At 33.5% G+C, this 20946-nt stretch overlaps 1 protein-coding gene across 4 annotated transcripts in view; it reads left to right on the top strand.

The window, feature by feature from the left end:
* LOC149808062 (D-amino-acid oxidase-like) overlaps nt 1–20631 on the top strand; it is a 47018-nt gene extending 26387 nt beyond the window's left edge. For 3 of the 4 annotated variants that reach the window (XM_089973197.1, XM_089973204.1, XM_089973185.1), the window contains exons 5-11: nt 161–226; nt 2158–2212; nt 6262–6363; nt 10971–11050; nt 11319–11436; nt 13739–13837; nt 19658–20631. In XM_089973197.1, the coding sequence (XP_089829323.1) occupies nt 161–226; nt 2158–2212; nt 6262–6363; nt 10971–11050; nt 11319–11436; nt 13739–13837; nt 19658–19780 (643 nt within the window). In that variant the 3' untranslated portion in view covers nt 19781–20631. Of the gene's footprint in view, nt 1–160; nt 227–2157; nt 2213–6261; nt 6364–7061; nt 7136–10970; nt 11051–11318; nt 11437–13738; nt 13838–19657 lie in introns of all 4 variants that reach the window. The other variant, XM_089973191.1, reaches the window with a different exon arrangement.
* The last annotated feature ends 315 nt before the right edge of the window (nt 20632–20946 follow it).

Below are 20946 nucleotides of genomic sequence, written 5' to 3'. Positions count from 1 at the left end.
TTATGTAGGTATATTGCAAATAGAGGCTTATGTAGGTATGTTGCAAATAGAGGCAATCATGGGTATTTGCAAATAGAGGCTTAAGGTGCAAAACATTTCCTACTTATTTTTTTCTTTAGTCATTCTTTTAAATCAAATATAATGTTTTATACAATTGTAGATCTGGCTTTTTCTATACCACGGTGATGATTGAGGTTAGAAACTACCTTCCCTGGTTGATGAAAAGGTAAGTTTTCACAAGAACTCTACCATTTTCTTCTCTTTAATTTTCTGTGTTTCTTCTACTGGGAAAACTAGTCCATTTTCTCCATTTGAACAGATGGAATATTTCATGCAATATCTTGCTGGTTCTAATGGAAAGAAGAGCTGTGATGAAGGGTGAGGGTTTGGTTTGGATCGTGCTTTAGGGATTGCATGGGCAAGACATTTTACTCTATTTTCCTTGGCATGCTATAACCTTCAGGTATTGCTGTGCAGTAAAACACCAACCCAAAACAAGCCAGACCTAATTCAAAATGGTAATGATATGACCTCCCAAAATGGCCACCATTGTGGCCATCATGAAAATATACCGGTACCAACATGTTTAAACAAAATAGAAGAAACATTTCTTGCAATATGTCATTGGTTCTATGATATAATGATGCAGATCTGGCCATCCAAAAATGGCTGCCTTGATAAACAGTTTCAAAATATCATTTGTTGTTGTTACTTCTGAATGGATGGTTGCATTATGTTTTTTTTTAAAATACAAACCCACTGTGGCTAAGTATAGCTGGCTTAGAATGGAAATGGTGCTGATCTGACCTCCAACATGGCAACAATAGCAGCCATCTAACAAAATTGTGCCATCAGTATTTCTATTAAACATCTAGTGGCATTGACTTGGGTTTTTCACGACAATACTTCTTGCAATGTGTAATTTATTCTGAATTAAAGCGGGTTGATCACAAGTACGTGAAGATGCTTGAAAACCAGTCCTGTTTGACCATGATCACAGCTATGTATTTCACTGAGCTTACGACTTGAACATTGACTTGAACATATACAAATGAACTTTGACCTGATTTATTTGCATTTCATTAAGCTGCTTGATAGTCACTTTCCAGTGCTTAAAGAATAACTTTTTGAGACAGGCCCAGGGCTGGTCACTTAGAAAAAATCACAAGCCCAGACTCACATTCTACAAGTCCTGACTTCAATTTCTGTATGCTTAAAATTGCCCCATTTTTATTACTGTTATTTGTCACACAATGTTGCATTTGCTACACTTCAAATATGAAATGATATGTTTTCCTCCAGGACCTGAGGTCGTTCATTGTCCAATTGCTCTATCCATAACATCCTTTTTCCATGGATCAGCAGTGTTTATGTTCATTAGTATTTGAAGCATGTCTTGATTTCTGCAGTTTCTCTTTTGATGTTCATAGGTGCTGCTTAATGTTTAACCAGCATTGCACTACACAAAGGAAAGCTTATTCATTAACTTTTAACTTGAAACATCTTGAACAATACAACAGCAATTAAACAAGACCATTTTTACACACTTAAATGCTTGCTCTGGTCTTTTGACATGTATAGCATATTATGTACTGAAAAGAACCATTAAACAACAACAACAAACAAATAAAATATTTTTTTTACTAACTTTGGTCTGTTGTAGTTTCACAAGAATATCTGAGTTGTTTTAAATACTCACCAGTTAAAAAGAAAAAAGTCAGCAGTTAAAAAGAAAGATGGACATGTAAATGCCTGAATTTTTGTTTTGGCCAGTAGAGTTCAAGGGACTTTTCTTTACAATGCTTTGTATACCCCATTCTGGTAAAAATCATCAATGGAGGCTTGTTCATCCGAATATTGTCAGATTATGGGGATAAAGAAGATTTATAGCCATTTGTTTCATAAGAATGTATACATTTAGTTTTAAAATTGTCATCACATTTCTATTTGTTAGTGTCATATCCTTTCAGGATATTCATGTTGGATTTATTGACATCAGTTTCTGTTCATTCCATGATCACTTCATCCATTCTTTCCTTTTTTTTTCATTCTTAATCATACACAAATTACTGATAATGTCGAGAATGTAAAAATAATTTCCAGCCTGTCATGTGGCTAATTATGATCTACCAGACAAATGGTTTTGATTTTTATCAGGTTCAAAGATAGAGGAGGCAAAGTGCTACAGAGAAGAATTTCTTCATTGATAGAGGTATATACACAATATTTTTTCTCAACTTCGGTATTTGAAATTTAAAATACATGTTGGACAGACTGACAGAATTTATTTAGGATACATTTGAAAAAGTTTGACATTGGATCAAGTACTTGTGATGCTGGTGCATCATATTTAAGTTGAATATGGAGACATTTTCAGAAGTAGATTTTTATGCTTTTTATATTGTTTTTTTTTTAAATTTGTTTTTAAAAGTTACAAATACAGAATATAAATTTCAAAATAATTTGTTAGTATTGGCTGGCATTGAATATAAAAATGATACACGTGATGACATAAATGTTTCATACACCTTAGTACAATAGTAGCAACTGTCAAAGTTTATTTCACAAAAGCATATACTTGCTTCTAAATATTTAAGAATTTCAGATGTGGCAGATGTTTTAGGAACAATACTCAGCACGTAAATTATAAATGTAGACATGCTTTTTACAAGATTATATTCTTATTGAAACAAAATCATTATTAGAAAAAAACACAATTAATTGCAAACAAAGTATAAATCATTTTGTGAAGAAATTCTTATTCTTAATTATAACATTACACATAGTTTGTACTAGCTTGCAGTTATACATTTTTTCTAACAATTCTGGGTTTTTTTTCTTCAATTATAAATTATATATTATACAGTTTTTTAAGGTTTATTGTTTTGCTACTTTGTAATTTTAAATCTGGTTTGCATGTTTTTGCAAGGGGAAGAACTCTGTGCATCCACATACCTGTGATTCTCGATAGACCGTATCATGGGTTATTTCTCTTCTTTTCCTTTAGTGAGAGAGAGAAGACAGGTATGCTAAAAGAAAACAAAATTACATAGTGTATTAATTATGAACTGTTTCTAACTGCGCTGAATTGCTATAATATGTACATACGCCACTCCCTCGATAACTCACGCCCTGATAACTCACGAACCCACTTATAACACGGGGTCAGGCGTGGATCCCATTTTTTAAACCAGAAAATACCCCAAAAATTGATCCATATTTGTTGAACTTGAAGAAAATTGTGATTCAAATTGGTAACAGAAACTTTGATGTATCGCTCACTTTTTGCCGAAAACGGTAGATTTGACCTGGAAATTTAAATCAACACTATGAAATATCAAATTTAAATTTTTTTTACGTTTTCTTTCCAAACGACATTCCTAGTATACCGCAATTAACAATATGTAAGGAAATTTTAATCAATGAAAATGTCACTTTTGCAGAGTAGAGGCAGTACTTTAATAAATAAAAAAAAATTAAATAATTTTGTATCTATTGAAATTTGTGTTCTAGTTCTGTCTTGTAGATCCTTTTAAGTGTAATCGTCATAAATGCAATGTGTCCTCTTGTAATTAAACATAAAATGCATTAATCTACCGTAACAGCGATGTGCACGAGCGTTTCTCTTTGAACCTAATTAAGTGCTGACCGTGTTTTGATAACTGACTTCCAGAAGTATTTGTTGTATTGTTGCACTGAATTAAAAACTGGCCTCCTTTGTATTATCACGTTAATTTTGTCTTTTTAATCAAATAAAGGTGGAATAAAAGAAAAGTTAAAAGGCACAAAAATCCTACAAACTTAAAACCTTGCAGCCCCATTCATATATTGGGTGAACTCACTTTTTTGGATCAATCGAACACTTATAAATGTTGTTTTGTATGTAACATAAACTACCTTAAATTAATTGACTCTTTCATAACTGATCAAAGATAACAAGGCAGCCAAGCAAAATCAATACTTCTTAAAATAAAGAGCTTGATTTCACAGATACGGACCATTGTGGGCAAGCAGGTTTCATAGAATTCTTGAACTGGCACTTAGAGATATCCTCATAGATGATCAGAAGTTTCATTATTACTTCCAATAAAATCACAACATCAGTATTGTACTAATTGAACAATACAAAAATTGAGTTTTGCTGTAGATGATTGTCTCATGAAATAAATTTCGCGTGTTTTTGAAAAAAGGTAACTTGTTTGGTGGTATATCAAAAGTTAATCTAGTTCCCTGCTCTGAGGACTCCCAGTTTAGCAGGATAATATTAAACACCACTACGGGAACCAGACTGATCAAGTAAACAAAAAGTAGTGACGTAATACACTGATATTTTCGTGTACACATGATGGTTTTTGAAACCAGTAGGAACGATCTTTCATATGTTGGACATTTTGACAATAAATGTTATTTAAAGAGAATAACAAACAAATTCATTAGAAAAAGCACATTATTAAAAATTATTATTGATGTGATTGTAAAATGAGGATTCAGTCAATAAGCAGTCCAGTTTCCTAACATCGCCGCCCCCCCGCACATATTTTTTTAGGGCAAAGCAATTTTTGTTCAATTTTTGTAGGTCCCTCGATAACTCACGCCTTGCTTATAGTGCGCTCTGTGTTTGTGGACCCTGTTGTGAGCGAGTTATCGAGGGAGAGGTGTAATAAAACAAACCTCATTGGATATCATGATGATCTAACCCAATTTACTAACAAGTCTTTTAAGAGTCTGATCAGAAATAGTTGACAAGTACAGCCAATCAGATGCAAGATCAACACATTATTATGCATTGATCTTGCTCATAATTGTACCAGTCTAAGATCTTGATGTGTGTAATTGTACCAGTCTAAGATCTTGATGTGTGTAAGTCAGTTTACAAAATTTACTTAAAATTGAATCAGAAAGAATGGTCTTTATAGAGGTAACAAGTTTGGCTGATGAGATGCAAGACCACCTGATTATGTATGGATCATTCTAATTATCGAACTGACCTGCGATCTTGATCATATAAACCTCTATTCCTAGTTGGATGGAAATAGGTCAGAAATATGGCCCTCAGAGAGATAACAAATTAAACACCAATCAGATGCATGACCATAATATGCATGTATCTCACTCTTTATGAAACTTGTTCATGATCTAGATTGAAATAAAAGCCTGTATTCCAAGTTTGATCAAAATCAGATCAGAAATATAGTTTCAGAATGGCAACAAACTCAACCACTCAGCCAATCAGATGCAATATGTATCTCATTATTATGTGTGGATCTTGCTCATTATCAAACTCTTACAAGTTTGATCAAACTCAGATTAGAACTTGCACAAGATATTGCCGATATAAGCCTATATTCCGAGTTTGATCAAAACCTGATTTAAAACTTTAGCACTCCGAAACTACTGGAGGATTACCATGAAACTTTACACACATATTCATCCCAGAGTTTTGTTGTTCCTAAATGAAAGCTGTGCTACTTTGGCATCCAGTATGGACACAACAGCAGACATCTTGAAAACCTTGTTATTACTACTTCCTCCTGAATATCAGCAATGGGTTTTTGCCAGAAGATTTCTTATACTGTCTAGTTGGTCTTTAATGAAAATGGTTCCCACTCAGACTTCCAATCTTGCCACCAGAGTCCATCCTGAAAATCTTGATATTGTTATTCCTCCTAAACAGAAAGTCATATTTACATCAAAGTGTCATGTCTACATGGAGTGTCCTGTCTACATGGGGTGTCATGTCTACATGGGGTGTGAGATCTACATGGGGTGTCATTTCTGCATAGGGTTTTATAATCTACATGGGGTGTCATGTCTACATGGGGTTTCATAATCTACATGGAGTGTCATGTCTACATGGGGTTTTCACCAGAAAGCTAATTATGATACCTGGTTGGTTCTGAATGAAGATGGCGCTGATCTGACTTCAAGTATGACTGCCACGTTGAATGTATTGAATATGTTTTAACTAATTCTCTTGATTGGATGTCAAATCAAAATGGGGCATTCACCAAATGTCTTCTAATAGTGTCCACTTTGTCCTAAATCAAAATGGTGCCAAGCTTACAGCTAGTATGGATGACATAGTGGCAATTTGAGAATCTTATTACATAAGAATATTATAAGTGGTTTCAGTGTTCAGAAATTAAAACGATGACTTTTGGTTATGTCTTGACTTTTTGGAAATTAATTTTGGCTGTATAGCTAGTCCTTTTGAGAGACTCTTGTTGTACTTGTTTTTAGGTTAATTGTTTTTCTCTTCAGCTTTCAGGCCAGTTTGACATATTGGTGAACTGTTCAGGTATAGAAGCCAGATATCTTGTTAACGATCAAGCTGTCTATCCTATTAGAGGACAGCTCATTAGGGTAGGTCAATGTTTTTAGTCATATTTCTCATCCTTAATATAGTTTTGTTTGATAAAGATTCTGACATCTTATCATTGAAGGTATGATAGGAGACAGACATGAGATCAATGTAACAAGGAATTAATGCACTTAAAGACCAACAGAATAAACAGTCAGTCCTAAAATATTAATGCAAGAAATGGTAGAAGATCTGTATGGATTTTCTTATTACATGGAGGATATTTGCTTGTAACGAGTGAATAATGGATATATTTAATTGAGTGGGTGAAAGTCACAAGTGAAAATAATTTCACCTATGAGATGAAATATATCTGTAAATCGCTTGGAAGAAACAAAAAAATTTAATTTAATTTTATGCTTAGTATGATGAATAACAGATTGAAGTAGCCAATTTAATATGGCATCCCAAATGAATTTAGCTGCTGTGCGTATTCAGTAATAACATGATTCTCTTTTCCAATTCAAGGTTAAAAACTAATTTTTATATGGTGTATTAAATTGTACATAAGTAAAGAGGTAATAGAAGAAGATAAATTGTACACTTTCAAAGTGCAATACTTAATCTTCATTTCTAGCAAATTCTAATTAAAGTTTCAAATGTATATCTAGAAGTCTTATAATTGATTAATTACAACTTTTCTTATAAGCAGAACTTTATGAAGATTTCATTTTAACAAAGGCAGATATTTACTCTCCAGGTGAAGGCCCCTTGGCTGAAACTTTTCTATGACTTCCAACTCGCAGATGGGCACATACCATATATCCTGCCAGGGTTTGTACAGGATAATTTGTCCCTTGCATTATTCCTTGCTTTATCTGTTGATGCAACCCAAACTGTTTCACAGTGCCATTGTGCCATTTTGGAATAGCGCTGTCTCCATGACCCTGTCCACTTTGAGTTTTTTAGTGTGCCATTTTTGAATGGCACTATAACCAGGACCCAGCCCGCTTCAAGATTCTTAGTATGCCATTATGTCATTTTGGAATAACACTACCATGATCCAGTCCACTTCAAGATTCTTTGTATTTTACGAATATTCTTTGAATTTACTTTAGGTTCCACTCTACAGTTTCACACTTTGCATAGGGTTTGAATTTTAAAGAAAAAGAATTTCCTCAAGTTTTCCTCATAGATTATCCTAGTTATTTGAAACAAACCTTGTATGTCATAGGTATTGTTAAAATAGCTCTTAATTCCCTTATTTTGGTATTATGATTGATGGGTGTAATTTAGGTTATTTAGTATGTCACTCTGCACCTCTCAAAAGACTGCTAGCTCCACTTAGCCATTTTCACATCTTGGACTTTGAAGGTAAATTGAGAAAAAAACAAGCCAATCACTTTTTTACTTTTTTATATTTTATAATTTATTCATTGCAATGTCTAATATGGCACAATCATTTTCCCAGTTTTAATAACTGGTAAATTTATTGTACTTTGTACTAGTTCTGTTCTTTTTTCCAGCACTTGGGAGCAGCCATTTTATCAATTGTCTGGTTTAGATAGTGTTTCTATAATGATCACTTAAAAGATATTTCAGTCAAATTATGTGAATGTACCACTGAGGAATGCCAGCTTTCTTTCTTTTATGATTCTTGCCAGTGCAAACAACTTCACTCTATAGTGATCCCTATCTCAGAAGTCCAATATAAGGCCAAACAAGTGTGTTTCCTATAGCACTGGTCTTAAAATTATGGTAGGTACATAGGTTTTGGTTTGGGGTTTTTTAAAAACACTATATATGTTATAATGATTAACTTATATAATGTACTAAGCACTTTCAGTACTGGGGTAAACCAGTTCAATTAAATGCACAAATCAATTTTGCAAATTTAAAATAAAAAATTATTTTAACTTAAACATTATATATATTATAATGATATAATGCTTAGTATATATAATGTACTAAGTGCTTCAAGTACTGGGCTAAACCAGCTCAATTAGGTACACAAATCAACTTTTGTGAATTTTTTATGGGAGGTAGGGGGTTGCTAGCATCTAATAATTACAATTTGCACTCATATTAGAGAAGTCCTGAATCCAGCAATCTGGTTGGCTAAAATTGAAGTCTGACTTTATGTTTAACAAACAAAAATGCATTAAGCCCCAGCTTTAACACTTGTGAGGATGAAATTGAGGCCTGGTATGGATTTCACCATTAAAACTTAAAGTCTAGTATCCAGCAATCTTACTGGCATAAATTTGAGTCCAAATTAAATTTGATGAGTCACATTTATTAAGCCTAGATTAATAGTAAATGCTAAATAATGGTAAAATTAGATCCTGGTCCTGGAATGGCAAAATGACATCTTGAAATAAATTGTTATAAAAAGAGCAAGCCATGTAAATGGCCATGAAGGTAGACTGGACAGTTATTCAGTACCAGAGAGAGTACATGTACTCATTAAAGATTTTAGCTTGGCAAGGGTTGAATTAAATTGTGGTTTGATCTTTATTTGTTGTGCATTCTCTGTCCCTCCTGGTAGTCATGGTGGTTCATTGTTTAGGTTATTGAGCTCATGACCAAAGCTTGTGAGTTCAGTTCCAACTATTAGATCAGTCTTACCTTCAGAGTGTACCATAACTTACCCCAAAAGCCAACTTGCCCCACAACCCAACTTTCCCCACAACCCAACTTGACCCAACCTTTGTCTATACATATATGCTGCTGCTGAAATACATAAGACCATGGAGCATGTACCTCAAGAAATGGAAGGCTTGATCGTCAGACCACTGCCCCTTAATTGTAAGGGTACTTCAGCAAACAGAAGACTTAATTGGCTGACCACTGACCCTTGACTGTAGCAGGTACCTCAGCAAATGGAAGGCTTGATTGGCAGACTGCTGCCCCATTGATTGGAGCAGGTACCTCAACAAAAGGAAGACTTTATTGGCAGAATAATAATAATAATAACAATGCTTTATTTATAGAGGGTGACTCATTGGTCAAGGACTATTCTCCCTTGAGGTCCTCTTAAGGAGAGTATAACAATGCACATTATATGAAGATAGCAATAATTAGTGTTTATTTTAACATGTTTAGTATTAAAATACTAAATTCCATTATCAATTAGAAACACATGCATGCTCATGATATCTCTTCTTAAATACTCTAATATCTTCAGCAGATTTTACATGTAGTGGAAGCTTTTTCCACAGAACTGTACCAGAGTATTGGAAACTCTTTTTAAATTGCTCTGTTCTTGGTTTTGGTTCTAGAAGGTTTCCATGTGATATTGATCTCAACTGGTATTGTGTTGAAAAAGGCCTGAATAAGTCCTTAAGATACTCTGGTGCAGTTCCATGTAGACATTTATATAAAAGAACTGCCTTGTGAAAATCTATCCTGTCATATATTGTGAACCATTTGAGTTCTGTAAATAATGCTTTTGAGGGATGATCAACAGATGCATCTAAAATTACATGTGCTGCTCCTTTCTGAAGTTTATAAATCCTGTCAAGCTCAGATTTAGCACAGTTTCCCCATACATTAGAACAATAATCCATTATTGGAAGAATTTATGACTTGTAGTATAGATTGCGAGTTTCCATAGGTAAATATTTCTTGATTTTGCTGAGAAGGGCAATTTTGGATGACAGTGTTTTACAAAGCTTATCAATATGGTCATTCCATAATAAATTATTATCTACGGACACACCTACAAGCCTTTCATGTTTGACATTTTCTAATGGATGATTATTTATTGTAAGAGATAGTTTTGGGTTCCCATATTTGTGTAGCTTTTGTGATGTCCCCAAAATCATACATTTTGTTTTACCTTCATTAATTATCATCCTATTTTGTTGTGCCCAGTTTTGGACTCTAATAAGGTCTGAATTTAATCTTGTTTGGATAACTTCAGTATCAGAACTAGATGTATACAAGGTTGCATCATCTGCAAACAAATAATGCCACAATGTAGCATGTACCTTAGCAAATGGAAGACTTGTTTGGCAGAATACTGTCCCTTGATTGGAACATGTACCTTAGCAAATGGAAGACTTGTTTGGCAGAATACTGTCCCTTGATTGGAGCATGTACCTTAGCAAATGGAAGACTTGATTGGCAGAATACTGCATCATTTTAACAGGTACCTCAACAAATGGAGGCTCGATTGGTACACTACTGCCCATTGGAGCAGGTACCTCAACAAATGGAGGCTTGATTGGTACACTTCTGCCCCATTGGAGCAGGTACCTCAACAAATGGAGGCTTGATTGGTACACTACTGCCCCATTGGAGCAGGTACCTCAACAGATTTTGATGGCTTGATTGACAGAATACTGCTACATTGGAATATTTACTTCAGCAAAGGGAATACTTGCTTGGCAGAATACTGCCCCATAAGAGCAGGTACTGCAACAGATTGATGGCTTGATTGGCAGACCACTGCTCCATTGATTGGAGCAGGTACTTCAGCAAATGGAAGGTTTGAGTGGCAGTCTACTGTATCCGTCATATTTTTTTAATTTAGACTGCAATGGAAACTGCATTAATTTATTACCTTTATAGAGGTTCTGGGAAATAAACTTAGTTAAACAAAGATTCTAAGTACAAAAGATGGTTAGTGATTAAATATAAAACCTATTTGATAACATCTGTTTAGGTGAAGGCTCCCTGGTTGAAGCATTTCCTGATAGTTACCGGTGAAAATCCAGAAAGTGTGGATGGCTACATATTTCCTGGGTGGGTACAACTTTTAAACAAAAATTTTCATGTGATAACATTAATAAGAGATGGTAGGTTATGAAGAAAATTTGACAGCAAAGCTCCACAATAGAATAAGGAAGACATGGAGAAATGAATGTTGGGTAATGTTATGAAATCAGAGTCTAGTTAACATCAGAAAATATTAATTTTCCAGTTTTGAAATTATAGATCACCACCATGCAATATATATAAAATATTACTATAATCCATCTGTATTTATTTATTGTTGCATTTGTCTGTACAGAGCCAAAGAGGTTGTGCTGGGAGGGATTGAGCAGGCTGGAGACTGGGACCTTCAGCACAGGGATGCAGACAGGGAGTATCTGTGGAAGACCTGTACAAGACTGCTTCCCTGCTTACAGGTAGGTCATCTTGCACAGTCTGGCTCAGTTTCTTTTTTTAAATTCTCTATGCATTAATGGAACATGCTCAGTCATATAAGTAACATGATAGAAAAGACCAGGGATTTAAATAGCAGCCATTTGAACTGCCCTAATGGTTGTTTTTACATAAAAATAACCTCATTGATGTAACAGCAATTGGGTGACCTTTCATCATTAACAGCAGTATAATAAACAATAGTTTAAAGCTATTGAAATCAATGATTAAAAAGAAATAAAATAAAAAGTTGCAGGAATGTCATAAAAAATGAAAAGTACAAGTATTTTATTGTTGGTTGCAATGTCGTAAAGTGTTATATTCAACACTTGTCATTTGAAAAGGATCTATTTTTGCACATTTTCTCGGGTAATACAAATAATGCAAACATCATTGATCCAGATCTACCATTGCAGTAATGTATATGTGAACCTACTGCACGGGAGGGTCTTTCTCTCAAATTCAGGGGTGTCTCACATCCCTCGTCACTCACTGAAATCTCCCGCATATGCAGAATTATGAGTGAAAAATTATATGTTTTCTTTTTTTTGGACATTTTGGTTGCAGTGTATTATATTTACAGTAATACCACCTGTGATCACATGACTGTATTGGCTTAAGCAGGACATTACAATGTAGTTGTCAGTTTCACCCTTTGATCCTGTCAGCATGGTCATCTGGCTTAATTGTTTGAAATTTGTCAGGGTGTATTAAACTATGCGTGAGCAGAAGTAATTCCACAAGGATTAAAGATATTAATTGATTATGGTTGGTTTACTAAAGATCTGAATCAACATAAAACAATAAACATTACATAAACTAGGTTGGTTTGACTTCACTGTTGAAAGTTTGTTGAGATGCCCTAGCATGCTAAACGCCAAATTATCAGAATCCAAGCAACCGAAATATCTCGTGAAATTCAGTGATGGTTGGAAATGGGAATTTCAGTGGATGCCATCAGAAGGACATGAATATGTATTATGCTTTTCCTGTAAGGCTGATTTTAATGTAGTCTGCTAATGTTTCCAGTAAGGCTGATTTTAATGTTATCTGCTAATGTTTCCTGTAAGGCTGATTTTAATGTTGTCTGCTAATGTTTCCTGTAAGGCTGATTTTAATGTCGTCTGCTAATGTTTCAAGAATGTGATCATTATTTTCCAGATTTGATTTTCATTTTTAAGAGTGATGATAATAATGACGACAAAGGTGTCTGCAAATTTGGCTTAAAGTCACAAAGGGTGTGATGGTATAATTTGTATGATATATTGTGCTTCTTGTGAAGAATCATACTGGCATTAAAACAGCATTAGAATTAGACTTAGTCAATACCAATTTTGAGCAGTTCTAGCAGTAATTGTGCAGTCTGAATCTATCCAGCCTTCTAGCAGTCAGACAGGAAATAATTTCAACTTCTTGTTGGACTAAGTAGAGTTTTATTGACACATTCCAATGCAGACACTAAAAAGGACATTTTCCATTCTTTGTCTGAAGGAAACCTGTATCCAGTAACAATTCATCATCTTCTGAGTGTTATGATCAACAGTGATGAGGATTGCCATTAATCCAACAATGATGAGGATTGCCATTAATCTAACAATGATCTCCTATAAAATGCTAATGGTACATATAAGAAGATTATGAACAGCAACAAGTTACTGTGAACATACCATACTAAGTGCATATTTCAATATTTGATTTGTTCAATAGTTGTAATTTTTGTATCTTAATTACCTGATTGGGCAGTGTGGTAGTATCTTAATTACTTGATTGGTTAGTATGGTAGTATCTTAATTACCTGATTGGTCAGTATGGTAGTATCTTAATTACCTGATTGGTCAGTATGGTAGGATCTTAATTACCTTATTGGTCAGTATGATATTATCTTAATTACCTGATTGGTCAGTACAGTAGTATCTTAATTACCTGATTTGTCAGTATGGTAGGATCTTAATTACCTAATTGGTCAGTATGGTAGGATCTTAATTACCTGATTGGTCAGTATGGTAGGATCTTAATTACCTGATTGGCCAGTATGGTAGGATCTTAATTACCTGATTGGTTAGGTTGATAGGATCTTAATTACCTGATTGGTCAGTATGGTAGTATCTTAATTACTTGATTGGTCATAGTATCTTCATTTACCTCAGGTAAATTTGGTAATACCTCACAACTTGTAGTTAGTTGAAAATATAATGCCACATGTCAGTTAAGTGCCAATCCTTTCATGAGTTTTATTTCTTTCATAATTTTGTTTAGACTAATATAAGCTTGTCTTGTGCCTTGCAGAATGCAGAGATAGTGAGGGACTGGACTGGTCTGAGACCAGCACGGACGACAGTAAGACTGGAGGTGGAATACCTTCAGTTGGGTGACAGATCACTAACAGTAAGTGTATTACATATCACACCTATTATTCTATGGCATGTTGAACATTTCAGTATCTTAACATAAATTTGTGCATGTTCCAAAGCTTATTCTCAGCAATATTTGTTTACAATTTGTTCATTTTATTGCATAATTACAGTTTCATTAACATGAATTGAATTTTAGTCAATATCTTTGTCTTGGAATTTGAAAAATTGTATACCATTCACAATTTTATACTGGGCAGTAAATGTAGCAAAGAATTTTAGGAATAACTGATGCAGTCATCTGTGGGCTACAAAGAATCTTGGCAATCATTTTTGCAGTTGCCTGTTTGCAAGGCAACAAAAATAAATAATCAGACATCAATATTCAGTTAAACCTTTGCCAAAGACCAATTAAGACCACCTGTCTGAAGAGACCATAATAATTTATTCTGTATTTTAAACAAAACTTTAGATATTCCAGAAAACTTGTATTTAATGACCACCTGCAGAGTCTAAACTTTGGGGTGTTTCTATGGGGTTCTTTTTTAGTTGTGTCCTGAAATGGCGTCTTGTTCAGTTGGGGTTCCATAGGGTGTTATGTTAAGCAGGGGTTCCATAGGCTATTGTGTTAAGTAGGGGTTCTTAGGGTGTCGTGTTAAGAGATGTTGTGTTTTACTTCCAGATATGAAGCTGCATGATACGAGTCTTTGCTATAATTTCCATGTGTAAATACTGTATATAGAATTAGAGTCTTTGCTATAATTTCCATGTGTAAATACTGTATATAGAATTCCAGTCTTTACTATAATTTCCATGTGTAAATACTGTATATAGAATTACAGTCTTTGCTATAATTTCCATGTGTAAATACTGTATATAGATTTCCAGTCTTTGCTATAATTTCCATGTGTAAATACTGTATATAGAATTCTAGTCTTTACTATAATTTCCATGTGTAAATACTGTATATAGAATTCTAGTCTTTACTATAATTTCCATGTGTAAATACTGTATATAGAATTAGTCTTTGCTATAATTTCCATGTGTAAATACTGTATATAGAATTACAGTCTTTGCTATAATTTCCATGTGTAAATACTGTATATAGAATTACAGTGTGCAGCTTGTTTTTTCGGCATTGTTATCAATCTGTGATTATAAATAGAAACTTGATTTTTGTCATTTTTGTACAGATGTCACTGAATAGACATGGTAGGAGTGTGTTAATTCTTAAAAAATTTACTTGATCTTTTCATTCCTTAATCTTGCATTTGTTTTGAAAAAAGTATAAAACTATAAGACACAGCTGTAAATAAAGCCTAGTTTGTTAATCCAATGTCCCTCATTTTATATACATTTTAGAGAATTTTAACAACTTCACCTTTCATCTTGTAGCTTGTGGTACTTACATTTAAGGTTATTTGGAAGTGATGAAGTATTTATGCAATTCGTTATATTTAGAACTTTTCTTTTATAAAATTCATACTATATAACCATTATTCTGATGCATCATTAAAGCCCAGTACATACATAAACACACAAACACAGACAGACACACGCATGCACGCACAAATGCATGTGCGCGCGTACACACACACACACACACACATACATACATTGATTTGTTGTTTTCATATAATAACTCTGGTTGGAAAAAAATTAATGAAGGCCAGTCATAATGAAAAATGTTAATCCATTACAGGGCTCAATCCATTACAGGGCTCACTATAATTAGGAATTATAACTAACTTTGATAGACTATGCTAGCTAGGTATACTGCAGTAGCCACTAAGGTGGTGTTTTTATACCACATATAATCACAAGTCTGATCCAACTGCAAACTTCATAGACCCGTATCTGCCATTGCAGAATTCACTGGCAGATCTGGGTCAGTCAGGACATTAGGAGTAATCAGCAGAACAAACAGTATAGACCCTGATCTACCAGTGCACATTGTGCAGCAGATTATGGTCTGTGTTGTTTGAAGTTGACCTGACTTATAGAGGTATATAGACATTATCCTACTTGAAAATCAGGGTCTTGAAAATCAGAGTCTACATCAGGGTCTTGAAAATCAGTGTCTATATCAGGGTCTTGAAAATCGGGGTCTACATCAGGGTCTTGAAAATCAGGGTCTTGAAAATTGGGGTCTACATCAGGGTCTTGAAAAACAGGGTCTACATCATGGTCTTGAAAAACAGGGTCTACATCATGGTCTTGAAAATCAGGGTCTACATCAGGGTCTTGAAAATCAGTGTCTATATCAGGGTCTTAAAAATCAATGTCTACATCAGGGTCTTGAAAATCAGTGTCTACATCAGGGTCTTGAAAATCAGTGTCTATATCAGGGTCTTGAAAATCGGGGTCTACATCAGGGTCTTGAAAAATAGGGTCTAAATCATGGTCTTGAAAATCAGGGTCTACATCAGGGTCATGAAAATCAGGGTCAAGAAAATCGGGGTCTACATCAGGGTCTTGAAAATCAAGGTCTACATCATGGTCTTGAAAATCAGGGTCTTCATCAGGGTCTTGAAAATCAGAGTCTACATCAGGGCCTTGAAAATCAGGGTCTACATCAGGGTCTTGAAAATCAGGGTCTACACTTTTCATGTGAATGGTAAGTAAATGAAACAGCATGCCATGTTAATCCTGTGTCTTATGTACACCCCAAAATAATTATTTTTAATGTCAGAAAACTTTCAGACAAAGAAAGTTAAACAAAACTTTCCAAAAACTTAGGCTAGGGGTGGGGGCAGAGAAAGATTGACCTCTGTTTTCATTGCTGGAGTTGGCCAATTATTGTGATTACAATGTAGGTACAGTGAAATAAAAACCCTTATAGTCTATACGTTTGACATATTTAATGTAATTATTATTGTTTTAAATGAAAAAATACCTGATGTATATACTTGCTTATAAGTTAAGTTATACTGCAATCTGTCATCATAAAATACTCTGGCAGATAAGGATCTGTTTTCTTTGTTCTACTGATTACTCCTAATAGATTGCATAGGCCCTGATCTTCTCGTGCATTGTGCTGAGGCAGATCTTGGTCTGTGTAGCTTGCAGTTGGACCAGACTTGTAACTGGCTGTATATATTACATTGTAACTGCAGTTAATCAGTGTTAGCGAAGTTCAAGTTGCCAGAACAACCATGCATGATTTATGTAGAGGACTAACATATTCCAGCTTAGATTGAACAGTCTGGCAAAGACTTTGGAAGCCTTAATGCAAAATATCAAAGAAGTATTGCTTCCTTTATTGAGAATTGCTTTATTTATAGTCCCAAGTATAGCTGACTCTGCTGTGAGCTGCCACTTCATAAATACTGGATAATTGGCCAATCAGTGTTTACACTGCAATAGACCATTGATAAAATGGCATGCAGTGTCCTCATGAATTGCAAGTATTATTGTAGTGTGTTATTATAATTCAGACTTCATCCTGATGACATGAATATATATATATATATATATATATATATATATATATATATATATATATATATATATATATATATACACACACACATGATCAGAATTCCAAAAACTTAAATTAAAATTTCCAAATGTCAGGTATATGTACAGGTAAATATTATGCAAAATTTCATTGTGTAATAAACCTAGATTGTTTTTATTCTATTGACTTGTAATATCTGCTTATAGGACAATGAATCATTGTGTTTTTGTTCTAACATATTTTCAAATTTACAACTTAAAACTGTCTTGAAGAGTTACACCTCCAGTGTGTCGTATCATTGGTTTACATTGTTTCAATCTGTAAATCACACATATAATAGTTTCATATACAGATGGATATTCTGAGACTATGTTAAGTTCAATGTATTACAAAACAAATGTTCTGTATGACTGATATTATGTACAACGTTAAATGTATTTCACGATGTCTGCCATCTTTGTTTTGGAGGCAATTTATGCAGCATATGCAATCATTATTGAAACAGCAATAAACAGTTGATATAACTAGTTTTTACGTAGAATAAGTTATGCTCATCAAGAAAATAATGCAGTTACCTTCTCCTGCGAGGATAACACATTAGGATGGTGCATGTTCTAATTTTCCCGCACCACCAACTTGTTTGGAGGCCAGTGTTTACTGTTTATACGTATGACACAAGGATTTTAATGTTTGATCATACGTTTGTGATTAAGATTGTAGTAATATAATTAGCATTTAATGTTTGCCTTGAATCTCATTAATTTAATGATATTTAATATTTATTGAATCTTAAATACTTGTTAGCAATATGTACTATTTTGGCAGAGTGTTATACTGTGTAGTGCAACCGAAGGTTATAAATACAGGTGTCGTGCACACCAGTCAGTTTCCTTTCAACCGGCATCTGGTTTGTATGCAAATGCAATAATTGGCTTCCAAAAGTGATAGGGAATATTATCATCCTCTAAGTAGAAATTAACTGGAAATCATAGTAGAAAATATACATTCATTTCTGCAATATAAAAATTAATAGCAAATTTCTGAACTAAGGAAAATGAAAGCCAAAGACAAAGCGTCAAGTACTTTTACGTAGTGATGATATAGGGCCTCCATAACGCTATTTCAGTACATTTGTATGACTTTATATTTTCATCAGAAAAGAAATGGTCACCCGTTTTGCCTGTCAATTCTATTTATTTGAATCCATTTGTATTGGGATTTTAATGTTACCCCTATGAATATTCTAAAATTATTATAGTAAATTCAATTTGATCAATATTATTATTTAATACAAATTGTTGAGACTGTTGGCTATTATTTTATGTACATTCTGTTATTTATTTATTGACTAGTAAGAGAATATGTGTATTCTATTATATTGATTTGTTTATTGACACTTTAAGACTAAAATAAATCGTCTATACAATATGTGTGTGTGTGTGATGTACCATTCACAGTTCTTTAGTTTCACAAGATATTCATATAAAACTGGTTGATAATCTTAAAATGGTGGCTATTGACAGTTATTTATTTACAGCTAGCATTGCCATTTTCATTTCTCAAATAGAAGACACTGTGTTAAACTAAATTGCCTTTCTTATTTATAATGCAATGTTACTGATCTTATTTAGTGTGTCAGAAAATTAAGTCCAAATATAAACTTACCACAACCACACCTGTTCAAAAACTTTGGGTACATTTTTTGAAAAAAAGAAAAGAATATGGGTGTCAGAAACCTTAGGACAAAGACCATAGACTTTCATTCTCATATTATGCAACAGGAGATCTGGGTCTATGTTGTTAACAGTTTGATATGCACAATACTGTGAATTCACAATTTTTCATGTACCAATTTTATGGTATGCCAGTTTTCATGTTCTACCAGTTTGATGGATTTTGTGGTTGCTACAGATGCCATATTTAAAAACGCAGCAAACAACTGTCTATCTGTGAAAACAGATTGATTTCTCCATTATCCATCAGATTATACAGACGAAAATGTCATTGTTTTTCTCCAACCACAAAGCCTTATATCCATGAAAATAAATGAATTTACAGTAGAATGATAACTATATTATCCCTTTTATGAAGATGTTGTGATTTTGTTGTGAAGATGTTGTTGGAAGGCAACCATGTCTAAGCGTTAGCCAGTTTCCAATGCTACTACTAATTAATAGCGAGTATATATTGTACCAGAAGAATGATTTTAAACATCATCAAACAGAAGAGGAAATGTATCATTGGTTTGAGAAAATCATTAAGATATTTTTGCTGTCAAGTTCTCAATATTACTATTCTTTACAGCAATGGATCTGTTGAATTTAATTTTTCAAAACTTCTCTCCATATATACTTAATATATATGTTTTCTTGCACTTAATTTGTTTCTCCACAGGTCATACACAATTATGGGCATGGCGGATCAGGAGTGACTCTTCACTGGGGATGTGCAAAGGAAGTGGCAGAGGTGATAAAAAGGGAGCAAACTCAGGGCAGACAGAAATTGGCCAAGCTTTAAGCCATTTATTGTTTTATTTCTCAACCTGTTTTAACAGTTAGGCAAGGGTGTTATGTATCTGTGAACCCAATAAACATATTTTATATTTAAACAGATATAAATAGGGATGGCATGTTTTGTTCAAATACATGAATGCAGTTTGTCATTTGATTGGAAATAATTCTTTACTGATCTATGTTACCCATGATTTCTTTATGTGCTTACTTATATTGGAAAGTGATTTTTGTCACTTGATTCTATTCTAAAAAGCATCATATAACCTAGTTCTTGATTTCTCTTTTTTTATAATTAATATATATATATATATATATATATATATATATATATATATATATATTGTTGGAAAGGTTTAGCACTCTTATGTCATAAGAATAATTGTTAGATAAGATAGCTCAGATTAAAATAATTTCATCTATAAACAAGAAATTTAAATGTAACCTTATACATCATGTGTATGAAAATGTCTATGTTGTTAAAGTTTTGCAAAATTCCTGTTGTGAAAATTTGATATTAATCTTAATGTAATAAATATTATTATCTTTAATTTGTGTGGGTTTCAATATTCCTAATATTTGATTCGTTTTTCACATTTAATGACCAAGTTGCATAAATCACAAAAAAAGCCCAACTAATTTTGAACCCATTAATGTAGATTTATTTATTCCTATTGACTGTCAGCCTTTTCTTTTGTACCTTTTTCTCACGAAATCAGGAGTCATATTTGTGAAATTGTCAAATCAGTTATGCACTCCAAAGCCTTTAATTAGTCATTTGAATATTTTATGAGTAGTGTTCACATGCACTCATGAAGGAGTAATGAAATAGAAATTAAAATAAAAGGATCATGAACACACTAGTGTTGTGCATTTTAACAGCATTATGGATTATTTCATGGTTGGACTTAGAATTATATGGGACATAGAATTATATGGGACATAGGATTATATGGGACATAAAATTATATGGGACATAAATGGGACATAACATTATATGGGACATAAATGGGACATAGAATTATATGGGACATAAATGGGACATAGAATTATATGGGACATAAATGGGACATAGAATTATATGGGACATAGAAAATGTTTTAAGAATAAAAGACATTAAGCTTTATATCAGTTATACATACTTGCAGAAAATTTCATTTGAAAATGATTGTC

The sequence above is a fragment of the Sinohyriopsis cumingii genome, chromosome 1 (genome assembly GCF_028554795.1).
Source record: "Sinohyriopsis cumingii isolate HCF-2022 chromosome 1, ASM2855479v2, whole genome shotgun sequence".
Taxonomy (NCBI): domain Eukaryota; kingdom Metazoa; phylum Mollusca; class Bivalvia; order Unionida; family Unionidae; genus Sinohyriopsis; species Sinohyriopsis cumingii.
Note: the sequence above shows the minus strand (reverse complement) of the source record. Positions and strands in the feature narration are given on the sequence as shown.